We start from the raw sequence: 27,922 nt of genomic DNA on the forward strand, positions 1-27,922 counted from the left end.
ATGGCTGACTCTCCTGGAATTGATTTGTCAGAGCGGACGGCGGCAGCTGTGCCTGGGTACCCCAGGAAGATACTGGATTATATGGAGGGATTCCTCGTCTCAAAGGTATAGCACTACACATGTCTTGTAGAGCCCACGACAGGTGCCAGATCTTTGGGTCTGATGCTGATCCCGGTTCTTGGCGAATCCTAGCCCACAGATTACAGATGTTTTGACACGTGTTGTGTCTAAAAATGAAAAATAATTCTAATCATTTTGGAATAACTTAGATTTGATTAAAGTTTTTCAAAAGTAGAAAACAGCAAGCTCACAATACGTTGCATTGTGACGACCTTGTGAGCGTTATGAGCTTGTAGATCTGCTACTACTGAAAGTTTTTGCCTATATATTTAAAGACATGCCCAGTGCTGGACAAAGGAATGTTTGGAAATACTGTTTCTGTAACGATTGCAAAACTAGTTCCCAACCCCCTGTTAGGAATAATTTTGGTTGCTCTGGTACTCATGTACTGTACTGAATATTTTCTGGTACCCAGAGGAGGGGAAATTGCTTTTACAGCTTCATCCTGCTGATGGGTGCTCAGCTCAGATGGTCATGATGATCACACGGGGGGACACTTCGAAATTTATAGTATACTGGATGAGCCGGGGTTCGAACTGGCTAGCTGTTAGGACCAATAGGACCCCCTGTCCATTTCCCAATTACCAGATGGCCTCTCTACCCACTCAGTTATGGCCGCCCAGATGTGCCATACACTTTTTGATACAGGTTTCATGGGTCTTGTGCCTTAAAGGGGAATTTTTATTCTATTAAATTACATAATTTGACTTTATGCTCCTTGTTAACTTGATGACATGTTATTCTGACTGCACACTGTGCAGTAGGGAAGGTGTTTTCCATTCTAACTTTGGTCTTACTCTGTTCTCTTTTGCAGACACTGTTCACAGCATGTGAGCTAGGGGTGTTTGACCTGCTGCTAGGCTCACAGCGCCCCCTGTCTGCGGTGGAGATATCCCAGATGGTAGGAGCCAGTCTGGACGGCACACAAAGACTGCTGGCTGCCTGTGCCGGGTTAGAGCTGCTCAATGCACACTGCCAGGACGATGGACAAGGTCAGTACATAAAATGACCCACACAGAAACACTGATAGTTTTGTAGTTCTGATCATCAATTGGTTAGCACTGACTGGTGGTTGTCTACACCAAGGGTTCCCAAACTAATCAGACCCCCCAAAATAATCATATTCAAATTGGGGACCCTGACAATCACTTTGAATTGTTGGAATTGTATTTAGTTTCACACGGTTCCACAGACAAATATTGTGAAAAAAGCCAAACTACAAGCTCACAACTCCTCGCACTGCGAGGAGTTGTGAGCTTGTAGATTGACGAATATTTGACAATTTGGCCAATTTCGTATTAAAAAGGTCTTTAAAGTCATTAAATTGTAACTTTCGAAATGTGCAGATACCCTGTATACACTTATACTGTATGTTGGTTTGTTTACTGTTGAGTGCATGAGAAAACAATGTTATCTGGGGACCCCCCCTGACCCCCAGTTTCAGAACCACTGGTCCACACCCTCTCCAAAACCAATTGTAGGGATCAGTAGTGACAGGGACTTTACAAATATGGGTAGAGTTGGCATAACGACCAAATTGGGGAGAAAAATAATAAATAAAGGACCAGTAAAATGTACTCTCATCTATTTCCCTTATCTGTCAACATTTTATCCATAATTGTAACCACTTAAATCCTATGACTGGGGTCCCCCAGGGCTCTATCCTAGATCACATTTCCATGTACATCAAATATCTTCGCCGAAAATAGACGATATACAACCTCACAACAACAATGTGTTACTCTGTGATACACTGTGAGCTTGTAGATTGGCTATTTTTGCAGAATCTTTGCCCCAGAATATGGACACTATAGGGTTCATGTGGTTAAGTGTAGAAAGAACTCGCATGCATACGCTGCATGTTCATCATATCCCTGTCCTGTTGCTCTCCTGCTTTTACGTATGCATGCAGCATGTCTGTCTAACCTCTGCCTCAGCCATCACTCATTCACACTCTATCCATCTCTCCATCTCTCCTTCCCTCTCTCTCTCTCTCTCCACATCTCTCCTTCATTTTCTCTCTCTCTCTCTCTCTCTCTCTCTCTCTCTCTCTCTCTCTCTCTCTCTCTCTCTCTCTCTCTCTCTCTCTCTCTCTCAGTGTTATACAGTAATACGGAGCAGGCTAGTGTGTACCTGACACGCGGCAGCCCTCTCTCTCTCTACCACTCCATCCAGTACAACTCCAGGACCATATACCTCTGCTGGCATTACCTGACCGACGCTGTCAGGTCAGTACGATCCTGGCACACCCCTCCACAGTGTGTAGTAATAATAACAACACAAGAACGCTTGCCCCAAAACACGCTCGCCCCTGGTCTAATCCGGCAACCTTGGAAAGGACGCCACCAGGTATTGCTAAACGTAACCTCAGTAAAACTATGCATAAAACTAACCTTATTCCTAAACTTAACTTCTGTAAAACTATGCCTAAACCAAGCCTTATTCCTAAACTTAACATCAGTAAAACTATGCCTAACCATAAACGTATTCCTAATCTTAACCTCAGTAAAACGAATACAAGAATACAAGAACCGCTGGGGGCAAGCGGTTCGTGAAAAAAATGGGGGCAAGTGTATCAAAGTGTATCAAAAAACTAATCTAGGGAGACGAGAATGCAGAGGAAGTGTTATTTTACTTACAGTACTTTTACTTTGGTACTGTAGGTATATTTTGATGCCACTACTTTTGTACTCTTACTCATGGGAAATGTGTTATACTTGTAATAGATTATGTATTTTTATATTGTGGAATTGCTCATGTTATTTTGTCAAATCTGTAGGCCTATGGTAAGAGTATGTTAATACAATATAACTTATACAAGTGGGGTGGTTACCCTGCTCTTCTATTGAGACATTTAGATCCTGTGTTTAGGTTTGACAGAAACTTTGACACTGGTTTGACACGAAATTTCAGCACTTGTGCTGGAGACCAGGGTTCAAATCCGGGATAGAACAGGAAAGTTACAGGGAAGTGAGAACTTCTTCGTTCTTCCACCACTGAGTTCTGAACAGCAGCATGATTCTGGGAGGAGACATAGAGATAGCAGGAAATTCAAGGTCATGGTGAATGTGACTGATATAATAATATATTGTGATGTTTTGCTCCCAGAGAGGGGTGCACCCAGTACCACAAGGCTTTTGGTGTCAGCTCCAAGGACCTGTTTGAAGCGGTGTACAGGTAAGATGTTTTTTTGATGCACGTGCACGCGCACAGTCTCACACACACACACGCACGCATGTATCTCGACGACACTGCAAATGAGGGCAACCTCAATGTCTTTCGAGAATAAATAAAGGTTTGAAATGAAATGAAATGCACATGCACACAACCCCTCCATCTCTCTCTGTTTTCTCCCTCTCTCTTGCTCTCTCTCATAAAGTATAATACACACGCATGCACGCGCACACACACACGCACACACGCACAGAATACACAGACACCAAACACACACATTCCCCCACTGTTGCACCTCAGTTCCTCTCGGTTCTGCGGTGTGTGTGTGTGTGTGTGACTGTGTGTGTGTGTGTGTGTGTGTGTGTGTGTGTGTGTGTATCATTTACATTCCATCTTTGTCCGCAGCCTCTCTCTCAGTCTTAGCCCCGTCTCTGGGGGGAATGGGGGGAATAGTTGGCAGGATGAGGGGAATAAGTTGAGCATACTTGGAGGTAGAGAGAAGAGAGGGTCAGAGAGAGAGAGAGAGAGAGAGAGAGAGAGAGAGAGAGAGAGAGAGAGAGAGAGAGAGAGAGAGAGAGAGAGAGAGAGAGAGAGAGAGAGAGAGAGAGAGAGAGAGAGAGAGAGAGAGAGAGAGAGAGAGAGGGGGTCAGGGAGAGAGGGAAATGGCTGGATGGTGGAGAACACAGACACAGAGAGAGTGAAAGAAAGAGAGAACCCATTTGCCACTGGTAAATGGGACATGATGCAATGTTCATTACATGTACTGTAGGTCTGCTACTATCCTTTATCTTCTTGGCGATTGTCCTATTGATTAATTTTTCAATTAATCAAATAATCGAGAAGCGTGTTTTTTTTTTTGGGGGGGGGGTGATGTTAAACCTTTGTATATATCAACGAATCAGTGCAAAATAAACTAAAATGTATTTAGTTTGTTTGTACATTAGATAGATTGTCTGTTGTACGATGCCGCCACGCAAACATTTCGAAAATAGCTACAAGCTCTATAAGCTTATAGATCTGGTATTTATGTTATTTACTTTTAGTATACTATTTGATTCAAATCGATTACTTGCTATTGCACCCCTAATTATATTCAGCCAGTCACACACCAACGGCGGAGGAAACCATGCATCCTGCTAGTCAGAAGCAGTTAGGGGTTCAGCGTCTTGCTCAAGGGGTTCCGTGTCTGCCCTTGAGGTCCAGAATGTTTACCGCACGTAAAGCCTTTGCTTTTATCGCTTCGCTGATCTGCTAGTCAACCGATTTAAGGGGTCAGTGGCTCACAGGTCCAACCTTTGTTGACTGCCTGCCTGCCTGCCTGCCTGCCTGCTACCTGCCTGTCTGTCTGTCTGTCTGTCTGTCTGTCTGTCTGTCTGCCTGCCTGCCTGTCTGTCTGCCTGCCTGTCTGTCTGCCTGCCTGCCTGCCTGCCTGTCTGTCTGTCTGTCTGTCTGCCTGCTGCCTGCCTGCCTGCCTGCCTGCCTGCCTCTCTGTCTGTCTGCCTGCTGCCTGCCTGCCTGTCTGTCTGTCTGCAGGGATGTGTGGACAGCAGAGGACGGCTAATCCCCCCCAAAGCCTCAGAAAAAGTATGGAGGACATTTGAATCAGTGATATACATTATGTAGGGGCTGGAATACATTTCAGAGGTAACCAGCTAAAACAAATCTCAAAATAGCAACCATGCATTATCCATAATTTGTAATCCTACGCCGCTCACAGGAACTTAAAAATGTACGTTCATTTGAGTGCATCTGTCAGCAAGGAAACTTCACCAAATACCAGATCTACAAGCTCACAATATGTCGCGTCGCAATGCCTGGGTGAGCTTGAAGACCATCTATTTTTGAAAGTTTTTAAATAGGGAACCCCAGCATCCCTATTCTGGGGGGAACGTTCGCTCACAACGCGAGGCGTTGTGAGCTTGTAGATCGGCAATTTCTTTTCGCCTCTTACTTATATTATTTGACAATGTTTGACCAGTTTTTATAGTATAGTTTGTTGATTACATTTGACTGCATGGTCTTTTTCATGTCTTTTTTTTGTATTTGTATTAAAAAGGTCTTAAAAGTCCTTACATTTTCACTTTACTGTCATCTGGGGACCCCCCAAAAATCATGTGGGGACCCCCCGGGGGATCCCGACCCACAGGTTGAGAAACACTGCTCTAATACAAGGTGTTGTTGGTCTTAATCGATTCTTCCATAGTGAGCTGAGCTCTATGGAGCATCAAATCATGCAGTCCTTGAATCTCTTTTTGCAGGATGATGAGGTGATTCATGGAGAGCATTGATGACTCAGACTATTGTTCACTTCTTTGCCATATTGCGGCAAAGTGTTTATTCCACAGCCCAATTCTTCCTACTCTAAAACGCTTGGAGAGACAACCTGGCACTGTGAAATAGAAAAGTCTGCCCCTGTGTCTTTGCTCTGCCATCTTCCAGAGGTCACTGCTCAGCATACACAGTAGGAATCTAAAGTAACCATGTTTATTATCATTATCTGGAGCTGCAGGAAAGTAAATAACAATAATAATAATACATTTTATTTATTAACACACTTTACATTTTTGGAAATCGCAAAGCTTCAGGGTTTAAATTAAAAGGCACAAAAATAACAAAATCAGGGCAAAAACAACAAGAAGACCCTTTCTTGTGGGAAAAGGTCGTAAACCCTATATACTTGTACGAATAGCAAAAAGATATGATCTACAAGCTCACAACCTGTCACATCGTGACACGTTGTGATCTTAGATCGGCTATTTTCTGTTTTTGCATGACACCATTGTACTGTACGTATAAAATATAGCTTATAGGGTTCATCAAACAAATCGATTTAGTAAAAAAATATCTATTTGAATTGTTTGCGTCGATTTGTTGATATAAAAGTAAAAATAAATTGCCCCCAAAAAATCTATTATTTGATTAATTGAAAAAGTAATCGATAGAGTAATCGCTAAGCAATTAATGGATCGCTGCAGCTGTAGTCAGTTTGTTGGTGTGGGGTTTTGACCAGTGAAGTGTAGAATTGGAGGAGATGAGGACAGATGTGAAAAATAGGCAATTTCCTGTTTGCTATTTAGGCATGCAGCAGACACCAGAACAACTTACAAACAACTTACAAACAACAACTTACAAAGTGCAAGATCAGCATAAATGGCCTGCACCCGTCAACCAACATCAAAGCTAGCATCTATCTCAATAATATACTTTCAGTGGACAAGCAAACTGCATTTGTCGATCTAAAAAGAAACACATTATCGTTTATACCAAGAAACATTAAGTCAGCGGTTCTCAAAATGCGGTCTGGGGTCCTTGAGAGGGTTCTAGGGCGGTCCCCAGCAAAATGATTGATAGTATTAGGGACAAAATGGAACCTTACAGGACTGTAACTCTGACAGTGTACAAATGGAACCAAAGGTTTCATTTGCACACTGTCAGAGTTATGGGGGGGGGGGTCCGTGGCCCAATATGCAAACCAAACTGGGGATCCTTGAAAATCCACTGATCTAATTAAGCATGTATCGAATTAGGCAACAAGTAGAGATACAAGGAAAGAGGAGTGCTATATATGGGCTGAGGTGAGGTGGAGTCTGAAGAAGTGAGTTTTAAGACTGCTGTGGAAAATGGGGTCCGCGGTATGGGAGCTGCAGTATGGAGGAGAGTGTAGGACGCTTGGAGCATTGGCCAGAGTGTTTTAGGAAGGGCTGAAGGACAGACGTCTAAGTGTGTGCATGAAAGGGTGTAGTGTGTGTGTGTGTGTGTGTGAGTGCAGGGCGAGGAGTTGGAGAATCCTCAGAACTGCCTCAGACACCTCAGGCAAAAACACACTCCAGTGAACCGTGAAACACAACTCACACACACACACACACACACACACACACACACACACACACACACACACACACACACACGCACACACACGCACACACGCACACACACATTGCTGCCATGGGGATGAACAAAGTATCAGTGGGAGAGATTTTGTGTTTTCTCTAGGTGTGTGTGTGTGTGTGTGTGTGTGTGTGTGTGTGTGTGTGTGTGTGTGTGTGTGTGTGTGTGTGTGTGTGTGTGTGTGTGTGTGTGTGTGTGTGTGTGTGTGTGTGTGTGTGTGTGTGTGGTGAATGCACGGTAGAACAAGCTTGGCTGCTAGGTAACAGCCTGGGGAAACTGTTCAGTAAACAATGGGATTGTCTCTATAGAATTAAAAAGTGGAGAGGAAGTTGTGTACTTGGCTCAATATTTTATGTGTTTGTATGTGCATGTGTACGCGTGCTTGTGTGTGTGTGTGTGTGTGTGTGTGTGCGTGTGTGTGTGTGTGTGTGTGTGTGTGTGTGTGTGTGTGTGTGTGTGTGTGTGTGTGTGTAGGTCTGATGAGGAGATGGTGAAGTTCATGCAGTTAATGAACTCCATTTGGAACATCTGCGGCAGAGACGTGGTCACCGCCTTTGACCTCTCACCTTTCAGGGTCATCTACGACCTTGGGGGTAAGTGTGTGTGTGTGTGTGTGTGTGTGTGTGTGTGTGTGTGTGTGTGTGTGTGCGTGCGTACGTGTGTGCGCACGTGTGTGTGTGTGAAGGAGAAAGATATACATAATTTCTCATTTGCATAAGGTTGTGGGATCAAAATCATTAACATTTAGAGTTGTTAGGGTTATATGCTAACTGAAGGACTGCTACAGTTGCTCCTCCCTGTCTCCCACACACACACGCACGCACGCACGCACGCACGCACGCACGCACGCACGCACGCACGCACGCACGCACGCACGCACGCACGCACGCACGCACGCACGCACGCACGCACGCACGCACACACAGAGTGACCTTTATCAGAAGCCCCCTATAGCCTCACTTTCAGTTAATGCATGACTAAACCGATCAACCTTTTCAATCACCTGCTCACACACTCAGCACAGATTATACGGTTATGTAGCCGCCGCCCCTCTGAGTGTTGTCCTTATGTTGTCAAGGCAGGGACACATTGTCACACAACACACAGGAGCTTCACTGAAGTCCGGAGAGAGTCAATTAAAAGTGCTGTGTTAATCCATTAAGACCGGGTACGGCTATTCAAAAATAGCAGATCTACAAGCTATGAGCTTGTATATCTGCAAAAGATTATTATTATTTTATTTTTTTTGCAAATCTTTGAATATATATGTATTTTTAAGCATACATTTGTAACTCAAATCTTTGCTTCTGGGGGGTCCCTGGAACAGAAGATTTTGAGATGGGGGGGGGGGGGGGGTCCTCGGCCAAATATCATTTTGGGGGTCCTTGGCACGAAAAAGTTTGAGAACTAGAAGGCATTTGTAGAATCGGCCTCAGGTCTTAGCGCGTTAAAGGAAAAATACCATGTTATCTTTGTTATTTTCTCATTCATAGTTTTTATATATTAATGTTAGCCTATATTATCATCAAAATCGTAGTGTTTTGCCAATTATTTGGGGGGGCTGCGATGGTATGGCAAGTGGGCCCCTGCTCACAGGTTGGGAATCACTGGATTAGACGTTTAGGCAGGCAGAGTGTGTTCAATGTCTTTGAGTCCTTAGACAGACACAAGAGGAACAGTGACTGGCATTAAAGGGCAAGACCACTTTGGTAGAGGTGTGGGTTGTGTATTTACCTTGCCATGATGTAACTACAAAGGTGGACAAGAAATCAAAAATAATCGCTCCATTGATTAGAAATTGATAATTCAAAATATGCTCCTCATTGACTTACACTGTGCGGTAAAACTGCTCTCAAAGTCACTCTTTTAGCACATAAATGAACACAAACAAAGTTGATTCAGACAATATAGAACATCACCAAACCCAGTACTGTTTTTTTTTTTTTTATAAAAATGTTAACTTCCTGTTGATTTAGCTATTTTATTCAGAAGAAAACCTGGACTGGATTTGCGGATCCGGATCCGGATCTTCAAATAGTAAAATCAGCAGGAAGTTAACATTTTTATTAAAAAAAAAAACAGTACTGGGTTTGGTGATGTTCTATATTGTCTGAATCAGCTTTGTTCGTGTTCGTTTACGTGCTTAAAGAGTGACTTTGAGAGCTGTTTTACCGTACAATGTAAGTCAATGAGGAGCACATTTTTAATTATCAATTTCTAATCAATGGAGCAATTATTTTTGATTCTTTGTCCACCTTTGGAGTTACATCATGGCAAGGTAACTACACAACCCAAACCTCTACCAAAGTGGTCTTTCCCTTTAAGCTCTCTGAAGTGTCTAGCCTCTTGTCTTCTCATAAAGTATTCTGACACATGCACAAAGTTTGGGGAAGTCAAAAACATAAGGGGTAAGAGGACTTTCAGATTGTCACGCTCACTCACAATCAATCAATCCCCTGTGCAAACAAGACAGGGTAGAATAATAATAGCAAGGTTTCCTTGTGCAGTCAGCAATTAGTTGGAGGTCAGTCTGGAGTCATTTGGATCTCCATATTCAGGATGGCTGACCCCTTTGATCCCACGCTGTAAAAAAAAAAAGAGATGGTACTCTGACGTCAACACCCGATAGCGATTGGCGATGGTTGGGGTGCATGCCATGCTGTAATGCCAGACAAGCAGGTCCCCGGTTCGATTCCCGGCCAGCCGGACCGTTTGTTGCATGTCACTCCCCTGCTCCCTGTCTGCATTTCCAGTGATGCGTCTGAATAATGAAAATGCCAAAGACGCTTGAAATTTGTTTCAAACAGTTACTCTTAATCCACCCGAAATCCACGTGTTAACCTTTGTTTAATGTTGTTTCTGGCTGTTTCCTATAAGGTCGAGGCACGGCGGCATTATGAGAAGGGCAGTTGAGGTGTTCTCTCAGATGTGCCAAGTCTTAGAAGTCCAACCTACCTTGTTATTCACACAACTCCTCCTTATTCACACAACATCAGTGGATTCACGAGGTGGACTCGTACACTTCATAGTCTCTTTTGTGGAAAATAGACTAACCCCCTTTATCTCCTTGCAACATTCTATCAAAAAGGGGCCGGGGCTTTGAAGGCCGCTATTCTGGGTGAGAATTCCCTCACACGTACCTGACCCGTCTGGTCAAAACTTCAAACAGCATGCATGGCATTTTCATCGGCTGCCTTCGGGTTTTCTGTAAGACTCTGCACTACGCTACGGGACGACTCAAAACAGGGGTCACCGTGCCTGTGATGGACTTCTTGAACCACTTGTTCTCAATGTGGGGGTCCAGGGACCCCCCACCCCCAGGGGATCCTTAATATAAGGCGTTACAGGTCTATAACTCTGAGATTGTACAAATGGAACCAAATGGACCCTTACGGGTCCATTTGGTTCCATTTGTACACGCTCAGAGTTAAATGACCACTCAAGATTGTACACTGTCGACTGGGGTCCCAGAGATAGAAATAAGGGGGGTCCGTGGACTAATGCATATCAAACCGGGGGTCTTTTAAATGCAAAAGGTTGAGAATAACTATCCTATAAGAACACAGGAGCGGCAGTGGCTCATGGGTTGAGTGGCCGGTAGAGTGGCCGGATGGAAGCCGGATGGAAGCCGTGAGGTTTCCAGTTCGATCCCGGGCTTCCCCAGAGTTAGTGTCGAAGTGTCCTTGAGCAAGGGGGTGCCTTGCATGGTTTCCTCCGCCATTGATGGATGAATGTGTGTGTGAATGGGTGAATGTAATGCACAATCTATGTAAAGCACTTTGGATAAATGCACCATTTACACTTACTGTACAGCCAGCTTATCCTGCAGTGTGACACCTCATTTGACCACAAGGGGGAGCTGTGCAGCCACCACCTAAGAATAAGAAGGACTCTGCCTCTCTCTCTCTCCCCCGAGTTTTTCATGATCACAGGTGCACCCATGTCTGCATACATAAACACACGCACACACACACGCGCACGCGCGCGCGCACACACACACACACACACACACACACACAGCAAGCCGCGTGCTCGCTTGCAGGACAAAGTGGACAGTGGGGAGGGGGCAAAGGTGCCACGGTGAAGATCCATTTGCGTGCGTGTGTGCTGTGTGGGTGTTTGTGTGTGTGTGCATGACAGCAGGAAGAGTGAAGGGCACACTCCCTGCAGTGTGCCCACTCTGTTTCTCACTGGGCATCTGCTCAGTACAAAAAATTTAAACGCTACTTTTAGTGGCTTTGTCTCTGTCTCTCTGTCTGTCTGTCTGTCTGTCTGTTCATCAGCCTGTCTGTCTGACTGCCTGACTGTCTGTCTCCCTCTTAAGTCTGTCGGTCAGTCCTTACGTCTGTCTGATGTCTCTGCTGCCCTGTGTGTGCGAATCAACGCTTCTTTATGTCTTTTGACCTTTCAGCCAACCTGTCTGTCTGTCTGTCTATCTAACTTTTGTTGTAAGTTTCTGTAATGCTTGTCCTTGGTGTTACTTTGTGAGTATAGATCTTTCGTGATATAAATAAAATATGATGTCTATCTTTCTGTCTGTCCCTGTCAACCTTCAAGCTTCTCACTGTATTTCTACCTACGTTGTAAAATCTTCAGTGTTACAATTTAACTCTGGATCCCATATGTCCATGTTTAGACTCAGAATTCAATGAACACTGAAAACCATACTGTGTTTACCAGTCATCACCTACTTACCTGCATCATTTTGTTTATACCTGACTCTCTGACTGTTTGTCATACAGCCTACCTGTTTGTCAATCAACTGTCTGTCTGTCAGACGCTTTCTCTGTTGGCCTGTCTGGAAGTGTGTCTGTTTGACAAACTCTGGAATGCACTTGTGCATTCAGGATGAGTGATAGAGCTACTAACGGGTTTAATGGGCCCATCGATAGATTTTAGCATTAACAAACTGAGTCATCCTGGTGTGCGTCAGTGCCTCGGTACGACTCTGTCCTGTCCTGTCCTGTCTGGACTGGAGCCAGACCCATATATACGTCTGGCCGATATATCGCCATTATTGGACCTTTTTGAGCGGTGTAACCGCTCCTATAAGAGGGTTTAGGACCCATCCGTGGTGAAAGTTTTTCTTTCCGTCACGAAAATGTGTCTTTCGCTGTGACGCCATGCTGTGGAAAACACGCCCATAGGCTAAGCTCTGCAGGACGTGCCGTGATTGGCTAGCGAGACACATGATGAAATTAACTTCAAACTTCGCAGACGCGCTGTGATTGGCTAGCGAGACGCATGATGAAATTAATAATAATGTAAAAAATGTAAGCACGTCACTTCGCAGGACGTGCTGTGATTGGCTACCGAGATGCATGATGAAATTAATAACTCACATAAATAGCACCGCTCACTTCACACTGGGTGTGATTTTTGGGCGGTGAAACCGCCCCTATATGTGAGGTTTGGACATCGACATTCGCTGCACTGTGATTGGCCACCATTGTACCCCCCCCCACCCATTGCACCCCCCCAACCCTGCGCTGTGATTGGCCACCATTGTACCCCCCTAACCCTGCACCGTGATTGGCCAATCACAGTCTCATGGATTAAAGCTAGTTTAAATCTCACGACTGAAAATGTCCTAATGTGCGATTTGTGAAACCGTGTGAAAGGATCCCCCACACGCACACTAGCGCCGATTCCTAAACAATGAATACAATATGTACAATTAGGATGCTTTAGTAATATTGTTCCTGCTGTTCTACATACTGCTAACCATGTGCAGAAATCACAGATTCAGGCTTTAAACCTTTGCTTTATATGAAATATCCGAGACGATTAAGATATTATGGAAGATGCTTCTGAACATATTGCTAGTTTGACCACTTCAAATGCTCTAATCTTAAAATAACCGAAAATAGCCTTTCTACAAGCTCTCAATGCGTCTGCTGCGCAACATGCTTCCATAGAAGACATGCTGGCTTCCATGGAATCCAAATGACTGAAATCAGTCTTGGCGACTGAGAACTTTAATCCATGAGTCTATTCAGGACTGTGATTGGCTAGTGAAACATGACACATGTGCATAGCCCTATAAATAGGACTATGCACTTAAAAAAAAACATTCATGTTTTTTTTAAAGTTAGGGGTGTAGAATGGTTGGTCCACAATATTACTTTTCTTCCATCACTTCTTCCATCACTGTGATGACCACTGTGACCCAAAAATCACACCCAGTGTGAAGTGGGCGGTGAAACCGCCCCTATAAGTGAGGTTTGGATATTTGTACAATATGCAGGAATGTGCATTGGCCAAAAATGTACAAAAATGTACCCCGCCTAACCCTGCACCGTGATTGGCCAATCACAGTCTATTCAGGATTGTGATTGGCCAGTGTCACATGACACATGTGCATAGCCCTATATAAGAAACCATAACTTGAAAAAAAACATAAGTTTGTTTTTTTCAAGTTATGGTTTCTTCCATCATAAAGAGTGTTTCAATAAATGTATTTATTTTTTGTACATGATTGGTTGACTCCATTCAGTATTGTGATTAGCTAGCAAGACACCGCCCACTTCACACAGGGTGTGATTTTTATTTTGTGCTTTTTACCTTTTTCTCCCCAATTTAGTCTTCGTGCCAGATGATTCCTCCCCACTCACTGCTGTTGTAACTTACTGACTGACCTGCCAGTGAGGAGCCCCCACCCCTACTCCTCCCGCTGACCCAGCCGCCACAACCCGTAGGATTACGTGCTGTGAAAATTATCACCCTCCCCTGCCTGGCTGGCTTCTCTCCCCCGAACACGGGCCAATCGTGTTCGTGTGTAGACGCTCGACAAAGCTGGATGCACCACGGTGGAATCGAACCCACAACCTCGGCGGTGGTGGGCAGATACTTTGCCACTGCGCCACCCGAGCACCCTGATTTTCCTTTTGACAAAATATCAGTCAAAACATCAGTAATCGGTGGGGCTAGGACTCGGCATTGGACCCAAAAATCTGGCATCGGTTGGGCACTTGTCCTGTCCTGTGGTAATGCGTCACTTCATCTCCGCTGCTTTTCATCTTCTCTTGACCTGTGGACCTTTTCTGTGCAGAACTCAATGAGTGTTTGATGTAGTCGGAGGAGAAGGATATATGCGTGTGCGTGTGTGTGTGTGCGTGCGCGCGTGCGTGTGTGATACTGAGAGTGAGAAATACTGTGAGCATGATGGAAAGAGAGAGAGAGAGAAAGAGTTCAGAATACTGATGCCTTTGGTAGCAGTACACCTTATTAAAGGAAAGTTTCCATGAGTTCACTCTCTGGTGGCAGTATGTGCTCTACACACCAGCCTCTTGGAATCCTTTGATGCTGCATGTATTCCACATGGATGCTTTCACACACTTTCACCCCTTCTTCTCTCTCACTTTCTCTCTCTCTCTCTCTCTCTCTCTCTCTCTCTCTCTCTCTCTCTCTCTCTCTCTCTCTCTCTCTCTCTCTCTCTCTCTCTCTCACACACACACGTACCCACGCATGCACACACAAATACCCAGCACTAGTTCATATTACTTCTTGAGGAAAGACACACTATTGTATAAAAAGCATGCCAGTGTTCTCTCTCTCCTCTCTTGATGCTGCATGTATTCCACATGGATGCTTTCACACACCCCTTCTTCTCTCTCACTTTTTCTCTCTCTCTCACACACACACACACACACACACACACACACACACACACACACACACACGCACAGTGACACACACACGCACACGCACACACCCTCTCTCTCTCATATACACCCTAATTTGGATTTCCTATCACCTTTTCCTGTCTCTCATGACCGTCTCTCTCTCTCTTTATAGTGTAACACTTTTCCCCCCTTCCATGAATCCAGTCTGAATCTTAAATCTCTTCCCCTTGTTTCTTCTTCTCTCTCCATCTCTCTCTGTCTCTGTCTCTGTCTCTGTCTCTGTCTCTGTCTCTGTCTCTGTCTCTGTCTCTGTCTCTGTCTCTCGCTGTCTCTGTCTCTGTCTCTGTCTCTGTCTCTGTCTCTGTCTGTGTTTGTCTCTCTGTCTCGCTCTCTCGCTCTCTCTCTCTGTCTCTCTGTCTCTCTGTCTCTCTGTCTCTCTGTCTCTCTGTCTCTCTCTCTCTCTCTCTCTCTCTCTCTCTCTCTCTCTGCAGGCTGTAGCGGCGCATTGGCCAAGCAGTGCACGTCGGCATACCCAGAATGCACTGTGACGATCTTTGACCTGCCCAAGGTGGTACACACTGCCAGGGAACACTTTGTCACCGTTGGCGACCGGAGGATAGGCTTCCATGAAGGTATGTGATGTATATTTGTGGTCGAGAGAGTGGCTGTATTCAGTCTCCTGGAGAAGGGTTCAATAATGGAGGATCCGGTCCAAGGTATTTCAGTTAGGTTTCATTTTATTCCACCCAACAGGCAAGCTGCCAGGTTAGGTCAGATTAGCAGAGCGCCGCATCACAAGTGAAACACATTATTTTATACTGTATACCTTTGGCCACAAGAGGAGGAGGCTAGGTGTCTAAGCCCAGCCCCTAATCCCAGTGGGCCTATCACACATCGAATACATGAATATTGAGGAGTCGTGGCCGGACCCCCACAAACATCCTGTTAAACACATTAGCATTGTCTTTACAGTGTGCCAACTTGTCTTATTTCCAATTATCAAACTTTACTATTACACAAAGGCTGGTTTAGTCATTCTTGTTCAACATCTCTTAAGCTTTAGAATAAGACCACACACTTTATACTTCCATGTTTGCAAACAGTAGTTAGAAATCCAATGAGTCAACATAAGACAACAGTTACTTCAGACTGAATATTTTCCCTAAATGACATTTCTCTTTGTTAACAACACAGGTCATAGTTATCAAGACTTTAATCATTTCAACTACTCATTTAAAAGGCTTTTAGTATTGTGAACATAGTCTTACTCAACTTTGACAGAGTTAAAGCCAAACTTAAAGTTCTGTAGACATTCTGTCCTCTGTCAATATGCATTCACTGTCTACGGCCAACACCCAGGAAGGAACAAAGGGATTATAATTAGTTCAAGACAGGGGTAGCATCACCGGACTCCAGCAGGAGGGCAAGCCTCAAACAGTATGCCTACAATAGAACAAAAACTTCTCTTGTAGCAAGTTTCTTTAGTTAATCAAATCAAGGGGTGTTGTCTCTGAACTTTCACAGACCCCCACTTATGTATTCCATTTCTCACCCCACCTGGGCTCAACTCTTGGGACACTGTGGAAATGCAAATTGATGATCCCATCCCAACGGATGGGGGAGGACACCAGTGGTTTTCAACTTCAACCACTGCTAACTGCAGAATTCAGAATCACCTAGTCCTGTGACACAATATTAAATCAAATCTTATATGGAATGACGTACTTATGTTTGAAATGATACTTCAGTCCCCTCTTGGTAGACTTAATAACGTCTACCATAAAGGAATTTTCAAACATTGGAAATAATAAAATACTGTTAAAAACACTCTGGGTTAAATTCTCCGCCAGCCATCTGTCGAACCTGAAAAGACTCACCATTAGTAGCCTATTTACGTAGCCAACTGAAACCGGAAAACAATCATCATTTGGTTACTGTTCAAAACACATCATATAACATACTTTGACAACGAGTGTCCTTTAGTGTCCACGCGCACAGAATGTTCTCTGTTCTTTCATTTTTCGCCTGAGCTAAAAAACGCTGGTCTGTCTTCGTCTTGAGTGTCCAAGTCCTACTGGGGAATATTCAGTCCTTGAATCTGAAGCTGTTCACAGCTCGGGGCATGAGACAGAGGAAAGTGTGATGGGGGATCAGTGAAGGGTGGGGGCATGATGTCATTTTCGATGACACCTACAGGGCATTTCTCTCCACTGAGAGAGTGTATTGCAACTTTGTTGAATCTGGAAGGCCTGGACCATGGCAGTATATCTGTGATACCACACCATCCAACCATCTGCTTGATGTAGGGGCTCCATGGTTTCCCGTCCTGTAGTGGTGTCGTTCACCGCTCCTCATCTGCTCGATGCCGCTCGACCTGGGACACCCACTCGTCGGCTGTTATCCGGGACCAGTAGACCTCCTGACCCCTGTAGAGATGAGTAGACAGACAGCCTTCCATGGACCCTCCTCTCTGAAGAGGGATGAGTTGTTGACGGTTCACCCCGGCTCCTGGTCCGTTGAGCTGCATCTGCTGGTTTCCTGCCGCGGTCTAGAGGTCTAGAGTGGGACTTTTTGAGGGACCTGGCGTGGCATGGTCTGGGGCGTGCCGTTGTAGAACTCTGCTGTCCACTCAGCCTGATGTCCCCTCTGGAATGTCAGCCAAATTCCTCCCACACCATCAGTGTCTTCAACTTTCTCCATCTTTCTCCAACGCCATCAGTTCCTGACATGAACATATTTGGAAACAACTTTCCCTACACTTTCCCTAGGAAATTAGACATCCTTCTACAAATATCACATTTTAGCTATGTTTTAGTCAATTTCTTCCTACATAAATTACTCTGGCTCAATCTCTTTTTGTTATATTTTACAAAACCATGATTCTCATTTGTTACTCATGGACCAGAACGTTTTAGCATTTTCCTAATAGTACAATTTTCCCACATTTTTAGCAACTTTTTAACTCTATTTTCCTACCAATACTTCAAAATGTGTTATGATAATCTCTGTATAAGCGTCACCCCTCTGGGTTCTACGTTTAGTAATACCAGAATTTTTACTCTCAATATTTTCAAAATGTTTACACGGCTTATGGCCTACTCAAATCTATTCTACTTAAGTACAGATGTTACAAAGATCAGTGCTGGCGAAGTATCGGCACAAGGGTGTATATCCGTTTAAACAAATAGAACATAGACCTCCCTATCTGACTATCAGGTAATAACTAATCTTACTATCTTTAACCTATCGTTGGCCTCTTGAGCACGAGGATAAATCCTCCCCAGTCGCTTAGTGCGACCCTCAAGGTCTGGCCTTTTACTAAAAACTATACTAATTACTTAGGTCTGCCTCAGTAATTTGTCATTTCACCCCTGTAACCAATCATCAGCCCGCACTCACCCGAAATCTGTACTCTGTGGTCCAATGTGCTCTTTCTCTCAGCTTTTGACTCCTAACAGACACAAGAACACAGAACGCATGGTAATTTACAAGGAGGACACAGAACATCTCTTATTTGGTGCTTTGGTTTATAAATGTTATCTGTTCCTCAAACAAAAGAGAGGTACAGCCTATGTTTAGCCCCAGTGGTGAACCACTGAATTAGGTATTTTAGTCCACTATCGAAACGATCCGTGAGAGTTAAAAGAATAGTGATTCAGACCAGGAACTATTTACAAGCTGTCCCTCAATTGAGGCAAAGTTTACAGTTTCATTTTAGCACAAAAGAGAAAAGACTGTGTTCTTAAGAAAAACATGAAAGAAAGGGTGTAATACCCTCACTTAACCATCAGAGGTAATCAATGGTTCTGTCCTAAGATCTCCTAAAAATAAACCGAAATAGAATTAATTTCAACAAAATATGGATCACAAAAGTCTCCCTGGAGCACATGGCCCAAAGGCTTTTTAGAATAAGCCTCTGAACCCGTGCATCCAGAAAGCCTGTGAAACTTCTACATAACCTTCAATTATAACCAAATCATTCGTTTCTAAATCCACACTGTCTATGTACCCATTCACGGCTGAGTCAACTAAATAAAGTGTATCTTTTTAGTTGAAGCACACATGCTAGCTTATCACATGTCCCCCAATATTTAAAGTAACACCAACAGATCCTAATGTGGTCATGTTATGCTTTTCCAATCAGTGATCAAACCCTGGTATTCGAAAAGAACACAAACAACCCTGTTTCTGGCCAGATAACAGGATCTCCAAAGGCATGCATTCCCAGGTTGTAGTCTCTCCAAAAACAGCCATGATCTAACACAAAAAGGACAACACACTCATAACAACATATTAGACCAGTTAAATAGTTAACACCGTCGCGGATAAAGCACAAAATGGGTCTAATTTAAATTATAACAAAACCTTTTCCTTGTTTTAAAAGCACTCAGTGCCTTACTTTAGCACAGATTAAAATAAACAATCGAAAACTCCTACTTGTATCTTTTACATTAGTTCACTATTTTCGTCCTCTTTCAACCACATTTAACAATCCATGCAGATCATTGTCGTTGTTTTACGGCCTAAATATCACCTATTTATTCAACACAAGTCCTTAGATAATCATTTTCACATTATTTAGCTAATCAGCATTCACTCCCCCTCTCAACTGTGGTCAACAGACCAGAGTTGGAAAAAAATCCAAATCATCCTCAATAGACTATAAAAATCAAGCCACTTCAAGCACCCACAGGCACCCAGTATCCCAACTTAAAGTCAAAAAATTAACACCTCCCCTTAAAATCAAAAATTAACATTTCCCCAAGACACATCAACAATCGAAATGCGTCGAAATCATCTTCCAACCCGCCAATAATCCATTCGTGGCAACACCACAAATATAGCCTATGTAAAAATTTATACCAGACCAAACGCCTGCATGAACCCTGCAAAACATAGTCCACTCATACAAAAATTAAGAACGATTTCAAGCCACCAGTAGCGTCCACCACTCACAGCCTCCAGTCATTCAACACCTCACTGCATCGTCAACCTCCATACAAGACTCCCATCGTGTCACACAAACATCCCCTCACTCACAACAAAGACTCATCAAAACACACTCACTGAACACATGCACACAAGACTCATATCCAGACTTACAAACACACCACATCACTCACAACAAAGACCCATTAAAACCCACACACTCACTTCACACACAACACAAGAAAGGGTCTAAAAAAATCACCTCCCGTACGACCACAAGATATCCAAGTGCTAGGGAAAAACCAACAGTTCACACAATGCCTTGAAATTCCATGTACCTTTCTTTTCCCTAACTAGAACCCTAGAAAATATGTCCTCCTAAAATCTCAACCCTATTCTGGTAACAGCCATCAATGATCGCTCATCTGAGTCTGACACTTATGACAAGAGTAACCCTCCTAATTGAAAATATTTTCTATTGTTCCCAAGATACATACAAGGCTAACTCATCTTACTCCATCATTAATAAAACTAACCCCAGGAATTTTATACAGGCTAAGGCGCTCTGGGTCCTTCGCGTGCCGATATCTGAAAGCACTTGTACACGTACTCCAGTTGATAATCGGATACTGGGCTAGTCTTAAACCAACCGCAGTGGCATTCAAATGTATTTACATTCAATTCAACTTCCAAAACCGACCACAGCAAGCTTTTTTGGACCCCCTTGTCTTGCAGCCTACTGTCTATCGATCTTGGAAGGTGAATTTATACTATATTGTTCTAAATGTGTATCACAATGTTACTTATTATTGTTGGTCACCAAACCGATTCGAAATAAGAGTTCCTAAATCAAACGTTTGGTAATATGAAGTCCTATTACATTGTTATAAATTCAAACACCCCCTCCATTTGCTCCAAACCCGATTTGAAACAAGCCATTTTTTGACTTCCTTTGTCTTTTGGCTCCCAGTCCAAACGAGTGTGGAGGAACCAGAAGAGGCGTTCAAATTGTACAATTACATAAACATTTACCCTAGCGCAAACTGTACTTTTTGTGCTCGGCTGCCCTGGAGTATAGTTAATTATCATAGGGATAGACGACTTACATTAAAAAATATGCAAACAATTTAACACTCCTGTGAAAGGTTTCCAAAGGCGAGTAAAGTGAGCTTTTTTTGCTCCTGCTTTTTGCCCCTTACGTAATCGACTCTGGAACATTTCAAGAGGCGCAAAATTCTCTAACACTATTATTATTGGTTCCAAAACCAATTTGAAATAAGCTCCTTTTTGACTTCTTGTCTTTTAGCTCACAAGTCAAATGGTGCTGGAACACGAAGGCCTATTATATTGTTTACAATAGGTATGAATAGAACATTAATAACTCCCCAGGCTTTTAACGGACTGCCGAAGTTATTTCGTGCCACAAAGCACTTACCTTGCCCAGATCCCCCCCCAAAAAACCTCCAGGAAACCAGTCAATCACTCCCAAAACCAAAAACAAACAAACTAGGTCCTTTTCGTATATTCTTCCCTCCATAAAGAAGGAAAAAATAGTAAAACGACTGCCGACAACCGCCATTCTGATGTATATTTGTGGTCGAGAGAGTGGCTGTATTCAGTCTCCTGGAGAAGGGTTCAATAATGGAGGATCCGGTCCAAGGTATTTCAGTTAGGTTTCATTTTATTCCACCCAACAGGCAAGCTGCCAGGTTAGGTCAGATTAGCAGAGCGCCGCATCACAAGTGAAACACATTATTTTATACTGTATACCTTTGGCCACAAGAGGAGGAGGCTAGGTGTCTAAGCCCAGCCCCTAATCCCAGTGGGCCTATCACACATCGAATACATGAATATTGAGGAGTCGTGGCCGGACCCCCACAAACATCCTGTTAAACACATTAGCATTGTCTTTACAGTGTGCCAACTTGTCTTATTTCCAATTATCAAACTTTACTATTACACAAAGGCTGGTTTAGTCATTCTTGTTCAACATCTCTTAAGCTTTAGAATAAGACCACACACTTTATACTTCCATGTTTGCAAACAGTAGTTAGAAATCCAATGAGTCAACATAAGACAACAGTTACTTCAGACTGAATATTTTCCCTAAATGACATTTCTCTTTGTTAACAACACAGGTCATAGTTATCAAGACTTTAATCATTTCAACTACTCATTTAAAAGGCTTTTAGTATTGTGAACATAGTCTTACTCAACTTTGACAGAGTTAAAGCCAAACTTAAAGTTCTGTAGACATTCTGTCCTCTGTCAATATGCATTCACTGTCTACGGCCAACACCCAGGAAGGAACAAAGGGATTATAATTAGTTCAAGACAGGGGTAGCATCACCGGACTCCAGCAGGAGGGCAAGCCTCAAACAGTATGCCTACAATAGAACAAAAACTTCTCTTGTAGCAAGTTTCTTTAGTTAATCAAATCAAGGGGTGTTGTCTCTGAACTTTCACAGACCCCCACTTATGTATTCCATTTCTCACCCCACCTGGGCTCAACTCTTGGGACACTGTGGAAATGCAAATTGATGATCCCATCCCAACGGATGGGGGAGGACACCAGTGGTTTTCAACTTCAACCACTGCTAACTGCAGAATTCAGAATCACCTAGTCCTGTGACACAATATTAAATCAAATCTTATATGGAATGACGTACTTATGTTTGAAATGATACTTCATATGTGTGTCCTGTCCTGGCTGCTGGATATCTCATCACTCAATCACCTCAATCACCTACAGCAGGATGGGATTTAGGCCAGTGTTTCCCAAACCGTGGGTAGAGACTCGAGACCCATTCATGGGTCGCGGACCCATAATTATAGGTTGCAAGTAATTATTCATGTTTCGCATCGCGACGCGGTGTGAGCTTGTACATCGTCTATTTTCACATAGCAAGTATATAAGTATATGGGGATGAAGTGGTTAACGTAGGTTTTGTAATAACAATCAAAATCTACAAAGTAACTAGTAACTAAAGTTGTCCAATAATTGTAGTGGAGTAAAAGTGCTATTTGCCTCTGAGATGTAAGGGAGTAGAAGTAAAAGTATTGAAAATTGGAAATATTCCAGTAAAGTAAAAGATACCTCAAAATTGTACTTAAGTAAAGTACTTGAGTACATGTCCACCACTGGTTTCATCCAGTCAGGAGAAAGCACCCACTGGATCAGCTTCCATTTTTATTTTTGGAGTTTCATCACTGCCAGTTTCACTTGTTCATCCTGTATTGGAGGAAATTGCCTGCCTGAAAATGTATTATTTATTAGCTGTTTAAGAAAGACCTGGAGAGATGGGGAGACCCATGTTACTGAACAAACACTCTATAGCAAAGATTACCATGGGAACATAGAGCTATTGAACTTATTTAAACAAAAATCTCTTACAGTACCTTAAACAATTTAATACAAATGTATGTTAAACACATTAACCCAGGTGTCTATTTTGGGGACATTTGTTGATAATGTGTCAAAATTGATCTTGTAAAAGTTTTGTAATTTTTCATACGAAGAAGTACATTAGCATATACTATATAGAGCTTCCTATGTTATATCATAATATATTGTTGCTGTCATGTTACTGTATATGATATATCATGCCATTATAAAGTGAGTCATACATGCTCATGTTTACATGTCTTGCATGCTCTCACACACACACCGTACATAATGGCACAACAGGCACACGCGCATAACCACAAACATAACCGTGCATTTGCTTGTCACGGCTGGTGCGATCTCTCAGTTGTCATCAGAATACAATTGGAATTTAAGCTCGTCTGGATGGAGCTCAGTGGGAAAGCCACTCACTGTGCCAAATGCAGTCGAGAGAAATGGAGATTTATAAAAAAAAGAATGGCAGCCTCAGAGACAACAAGACTGTACATACAATTTTAACCAGAAAGCGCTTTTTTTAAAATTAATTGAATACTTTATTACCGTAGTCAGAAATGTAAACAGCACGTGGTTACAGTTAGACATTATAAGGCTAAAGGGATTTCCATTGTGGTCCTGTGTATTCAATGTATCAACATAGCATAACAAATTTACACAATAATACTTATGTCATCAACAAATACAAACGCTGTACTAAAGAGATGGGAAATTTTACATATCTCCCCTTGTGGTGTCCTGATTTTTTCAGGCCAATTTGGAAAGAAACCAGTGTTACACACCCTTTTAATGGATGGTGTCAGGGCATTCCACACTCCACAAGCGTGGATCCATCACCTCCACTGTCAGTGAGCAGGTATATGTTCTCACACTACGAGATGTTGTTCACTGGAGTGAGAAGGAAAAGGTGCTGCTCATTTCTCAAAGCCCTGACATGCCGGATCACTAACATGCTGTGAGCTTCGACGGTGCATGTGCTCTTTCCCTGCTGTGATGGCTACTGCTGCTGCAGTTTTGTTGTTTGTGTTGTGAAATAACACTTTATTAGTCAGAAATGTAAACAGCACGTTGTACAGTAAGACATTAAGGGCCCTATTTTCGCCGGTGCCTTACCCATTATCCCTAAACTTATTTGCAATTAAAAAAAAAAACATTTTCAAATAGTCCAACATCGACACGTTGTGAGCTTGTAGATTGGCTATTTGAACTATTTGAAAATGTTTTTAAAAATAGTAAAGAAATGTCAAAGAAGTTTAGGAATAATGGGTAAGGCACCGGCGAAAATAGGGCCGTTAGGCGAAACAAAATTAAACTTCAATATATAAAAATGACATTTAACTAAACAATGAACAAGTAAATATAAAGTATGCATAAACTGAACTTTATTTGCCCATTAATTTTTTTTCAAAGATTGCAGAGTTACAACGCAACTCATTGCGTTGCGATGCGCTGTGAGCTTGTAGAACGGCGTAATTGCAGATACCGATATTGTAAAAAATGAATAAAGAATGATTACCGTTCAGCTTTAAGGAAGACTTCACTACACAAAATGAATGTGATGATATTTATTAAGAAGTGTTTACAATAATGGATTTCTGCATAGATGGAACATATAATGAAATTGCTTTGCATGAATGGATTTATGCATAATGGAACAATAATGATGTGTTATGCATTAATGGAACAATGATGATGTTGCTTTAAGTGAATGGTTATGCATTAAATAGGACATAAAATGATGTTGCTTTGGCGCGGGCTCCATCGGAGGAATCTGATCTGCAGCCTCGGATCGAATCCTGCCTGATGGAAGGCAGGGGGCTTCGGAGCCCGCCCCCGTAGATAGGGCCGCTCCTGGTGGTGCCTGCTGCTGGGCGGTGTCGGGAGGTGGCGGGTGACCTGAACGGATCCGGGCTAGCACAAGTGAGATAAGGCAGGAGGAGGAGTCCTTTTAAAGGAGCGCTGTCACGAGCTAGGCCAATCTGATTGTAACGGGCCGACTGAGTTGATTGGAGAGGAATGTTTAGGGAGGACAGTTTGTTCAGTCTCCCAGCTGAATCTCCGTTAATTGCGAACGCGGAAGGAGGCGCAGCCGCGCCTCCGCCCAAGTGCAGCTTACTATAGACCATATTCACACGCCGGCCATATTGCCATTAAGTCAATGAAATGCCACCCCAGTTGCCACCCCAGTTGCCACAGCAACGCGATGTTAAATTCCAAAATGGCCACCGTGTGAATATGGACTATTAAACCCTGCTCGGCTTGTGTGTGTCTCTGTCCGTGTGTGTGTGTCTCTGTGGTGCACTGCCTGTGTGCAGCCGCGCCCCCATGTGACTCACGCTCTCATTGGCTCGCGCCCCCATGTGACTCGAAACTCCGTGCATAGGAGAACCATATCCCCCCCATTAACTTCAATACGAGGCGAAGGCAGTCACGTGACTTTCTCTCTACGCTCTCCCCATCACGGTGAAATAACACGGATTACAAGTCCGTAAATACACAACATAACAAAAAAAAAAATAATAATAATAATAATAGGGCTGCGTTCGCTTCCCGCGTTTGCGCGTCTTACTTGTTAACTTCCATTTATATCAGCCAATCCAATATTTCGGTCTTGCTCATACTGTCTGTTGATGATGTTGCAGTTGTTTGAAAATGTCACTCCATTCTGTTAATTGCATATGAATCAGTGTCACTTCATTGACAGGTTGCTTTTGACGTCCCCACAAAGATAGTAAGACAGACTGTGTGTGTGTGTGTGTGTGTGTGTGTGTGTGTGTGTGTGTGTGTGTGTGTGTGTGTGTGTGTGTGTGTGTGTGTGTGTGTGTGTGTGTGTGTATGTGTGTGTATGTGTATGTGTGTGTGTGTGTGTGTGTGTGTGTGTGTGTGTGTGTATAGGGGATTTCTTCAAAGACCCCCTGCCTCAGGCTGACCTCTACATCCTTGCCAGAATTCTCCACGACTGGACAGATGAGCGCTGCATAGAACTGCTCACCAGAGTCTATCAGTCCTGCAAGCCAGGTGTGTGTGTGTGTGTGTGTGTGTGTGTGTGTGTGTGTGTGTGTGTGTGTGTGTGTGTGCGTGTGCGTGTGTGCGTGTGTGCGTGTGCGCGTACGTGTGCGTGGACCAAATGTCCCCACATGTATAGTAGAATTTGAGAAATATAGAGAAATAGACATTGTGAGGAAAATGTGCCTGGTTCTCACATGATAAACATTTTCATATATAGGCTTATAATTAGGAAAATATTCAGATTAGGATTATGCATTTTGAGATTACGTGTCGGATTTGGGGTTCGAATTATGCTTGATTTATACTTAGTTTCACATTGGTGTTGCACCCTGAAGATAGACGATTTACAAGTTGTACAAAATGTTCTCACAAGTATAGAATACAAGTGTGTGTGTGTGTGTGTGTGTGTGTGTGTGTGTGTGTGTGTGTGTGTGTGTGTGTGTGTGTGTGTGTGTGTGTGTGTGTGTGTGTGTGTGTGTGTGTGTGTGTGCACACACGTTCATGCCTGTGTTTGTTTCCCTGCCATGAAATGAGATGGCAGATTGTAAACCCAGAATGCAGCTGGTCCCAGAAAACACTGCTGCCTGACTTTGATCAAAGACGTCCACACAGCACACACACACACACACACACACACACACACACACACACACACACACACACACACACACACACACACACACACACACACACACACACACACACACATTCCCTTATCCCTGCTAGTGGTGAGGCTCTAATGATGGCAATTTCGGTCGTTCGGTTGGTCCATCCGTCCGTCCGTCTGTCCGTCCGTCCGTCCGTACAGTGATAGTGAGAGTTTCTACAATTCGGTCAGGTCCACCCATTGATGAACTACGCGGCACGTAAAAAATAACAAAAAAGTTGAAGACAATTACATTTGGCATCAGGCCGTGGCAGTTTCACAGGACTGCCTTCCGTTGTGCCTGTCAGCTGCCTGCTCGCCTCACATTGAAAATGAATTATTAAGCACGCCACTCGCTCCCTGTCTGAAAAGACCTTCAGTCCAAATCAATACATACACCTAGCAGGGGAAGAAGCTCGCACTAACCACAAAATATAAAGTCATGTACAGCTTTTTTTCTCGAGAACCAAAGATGTGGTGTCTCCCAGGGACCCAAGCTCACAGCGAGCTTGTACATTTGCTATTTTTGAACATGTTTGAAAAGTCTTAAAAGTGTGAGAACTACTGATTTAGAAGGCATTTTGTAGAATCGGCCTCGAGCCTTAATGGGTTAAAACTAGTCTCGCGTAGCCAGACAACTATTCCACAATCTCCAAATGCTATATGACGGAAGCATTTGAAAATTGCGGGAGGCAGCAGTCTGGCTCGCGAGACTAGGTTAAAACCTGCCTGTTTCTCCCGGTCTCACCTGCAGGAGGCGGTGTGCTGGTGGTGGAGGCTCTGCTGCGTGAGGACGGCTCTGGCCCGCTGACGGCTCAGCTGTACTCCCTGAACATGCTGGTGCAGACCGAGGGCCGGGAGAGGACGGCCAGCCAGTACACCGCCCTGCTCTCCGCTGCCGGGTTCTTTCAGGCCCAGGTCCAGGTCCGCCACACGGGCAAGACCTACGACGCTGTCCTGGGACGCAAGGAGGGATGAGGGATGACACCCAAAATGCATGTGTGTTTGTGTCTGTGTGTGTGTGTACACACACTTAGTAAAAATCATGTGTTAATTTAACCACTTAAAACCCTAGGGTCACTATTCTGGTCATGTGCCATGTTTTTAATGACAAATGCATACATGAATATA

The 27,922-nt window shown here is 43.5% G+C and overlaps 1 protein-coding gene across 1 annotated transcript; it reads left to right on the forward strand.

Annotated features, from left to right (window-relative positions):
- Positions 1-27,769, forward strand: asmt (acetylserotonin O-methyltransferase; the record flags this gene model as incomplete). Its single annotated transcript, XM_080412231.1, has 8 exons — positions 1-105; positions 935-1,112; positions 2,219-2,348; positions 3,229-3,297; positions 7,657-7,775; positions 15,299-15,439; positions 26,032-26,154; positions 27,546-27,769. The coding sequence occupies 8 exons, from the start codon at positions 1-3 to the stop codon at positions 27,767-27,769; spliced, it is 1,089 nt and encodes a 362-aa protein (XP_080268357.1).
- Between the last annotated feature and the right edge of the window lie 153 nt (positions 27,770-27,922).

The sequence above is a fragment of the Gymnoscopelus braueri genome, assembly GCF_963280865.1.
Source record: "Gymnoscopelus braueri genome assembly, chromosome: 18".
NCBI classification, from domain to species: domain Eukaryota; kingdom Metazoa; phylum Chordata; class Actinopteri; order Myctophiformes; family Myctophidae; genus Gymnoscopelus; species Gymnoscopelus braueri.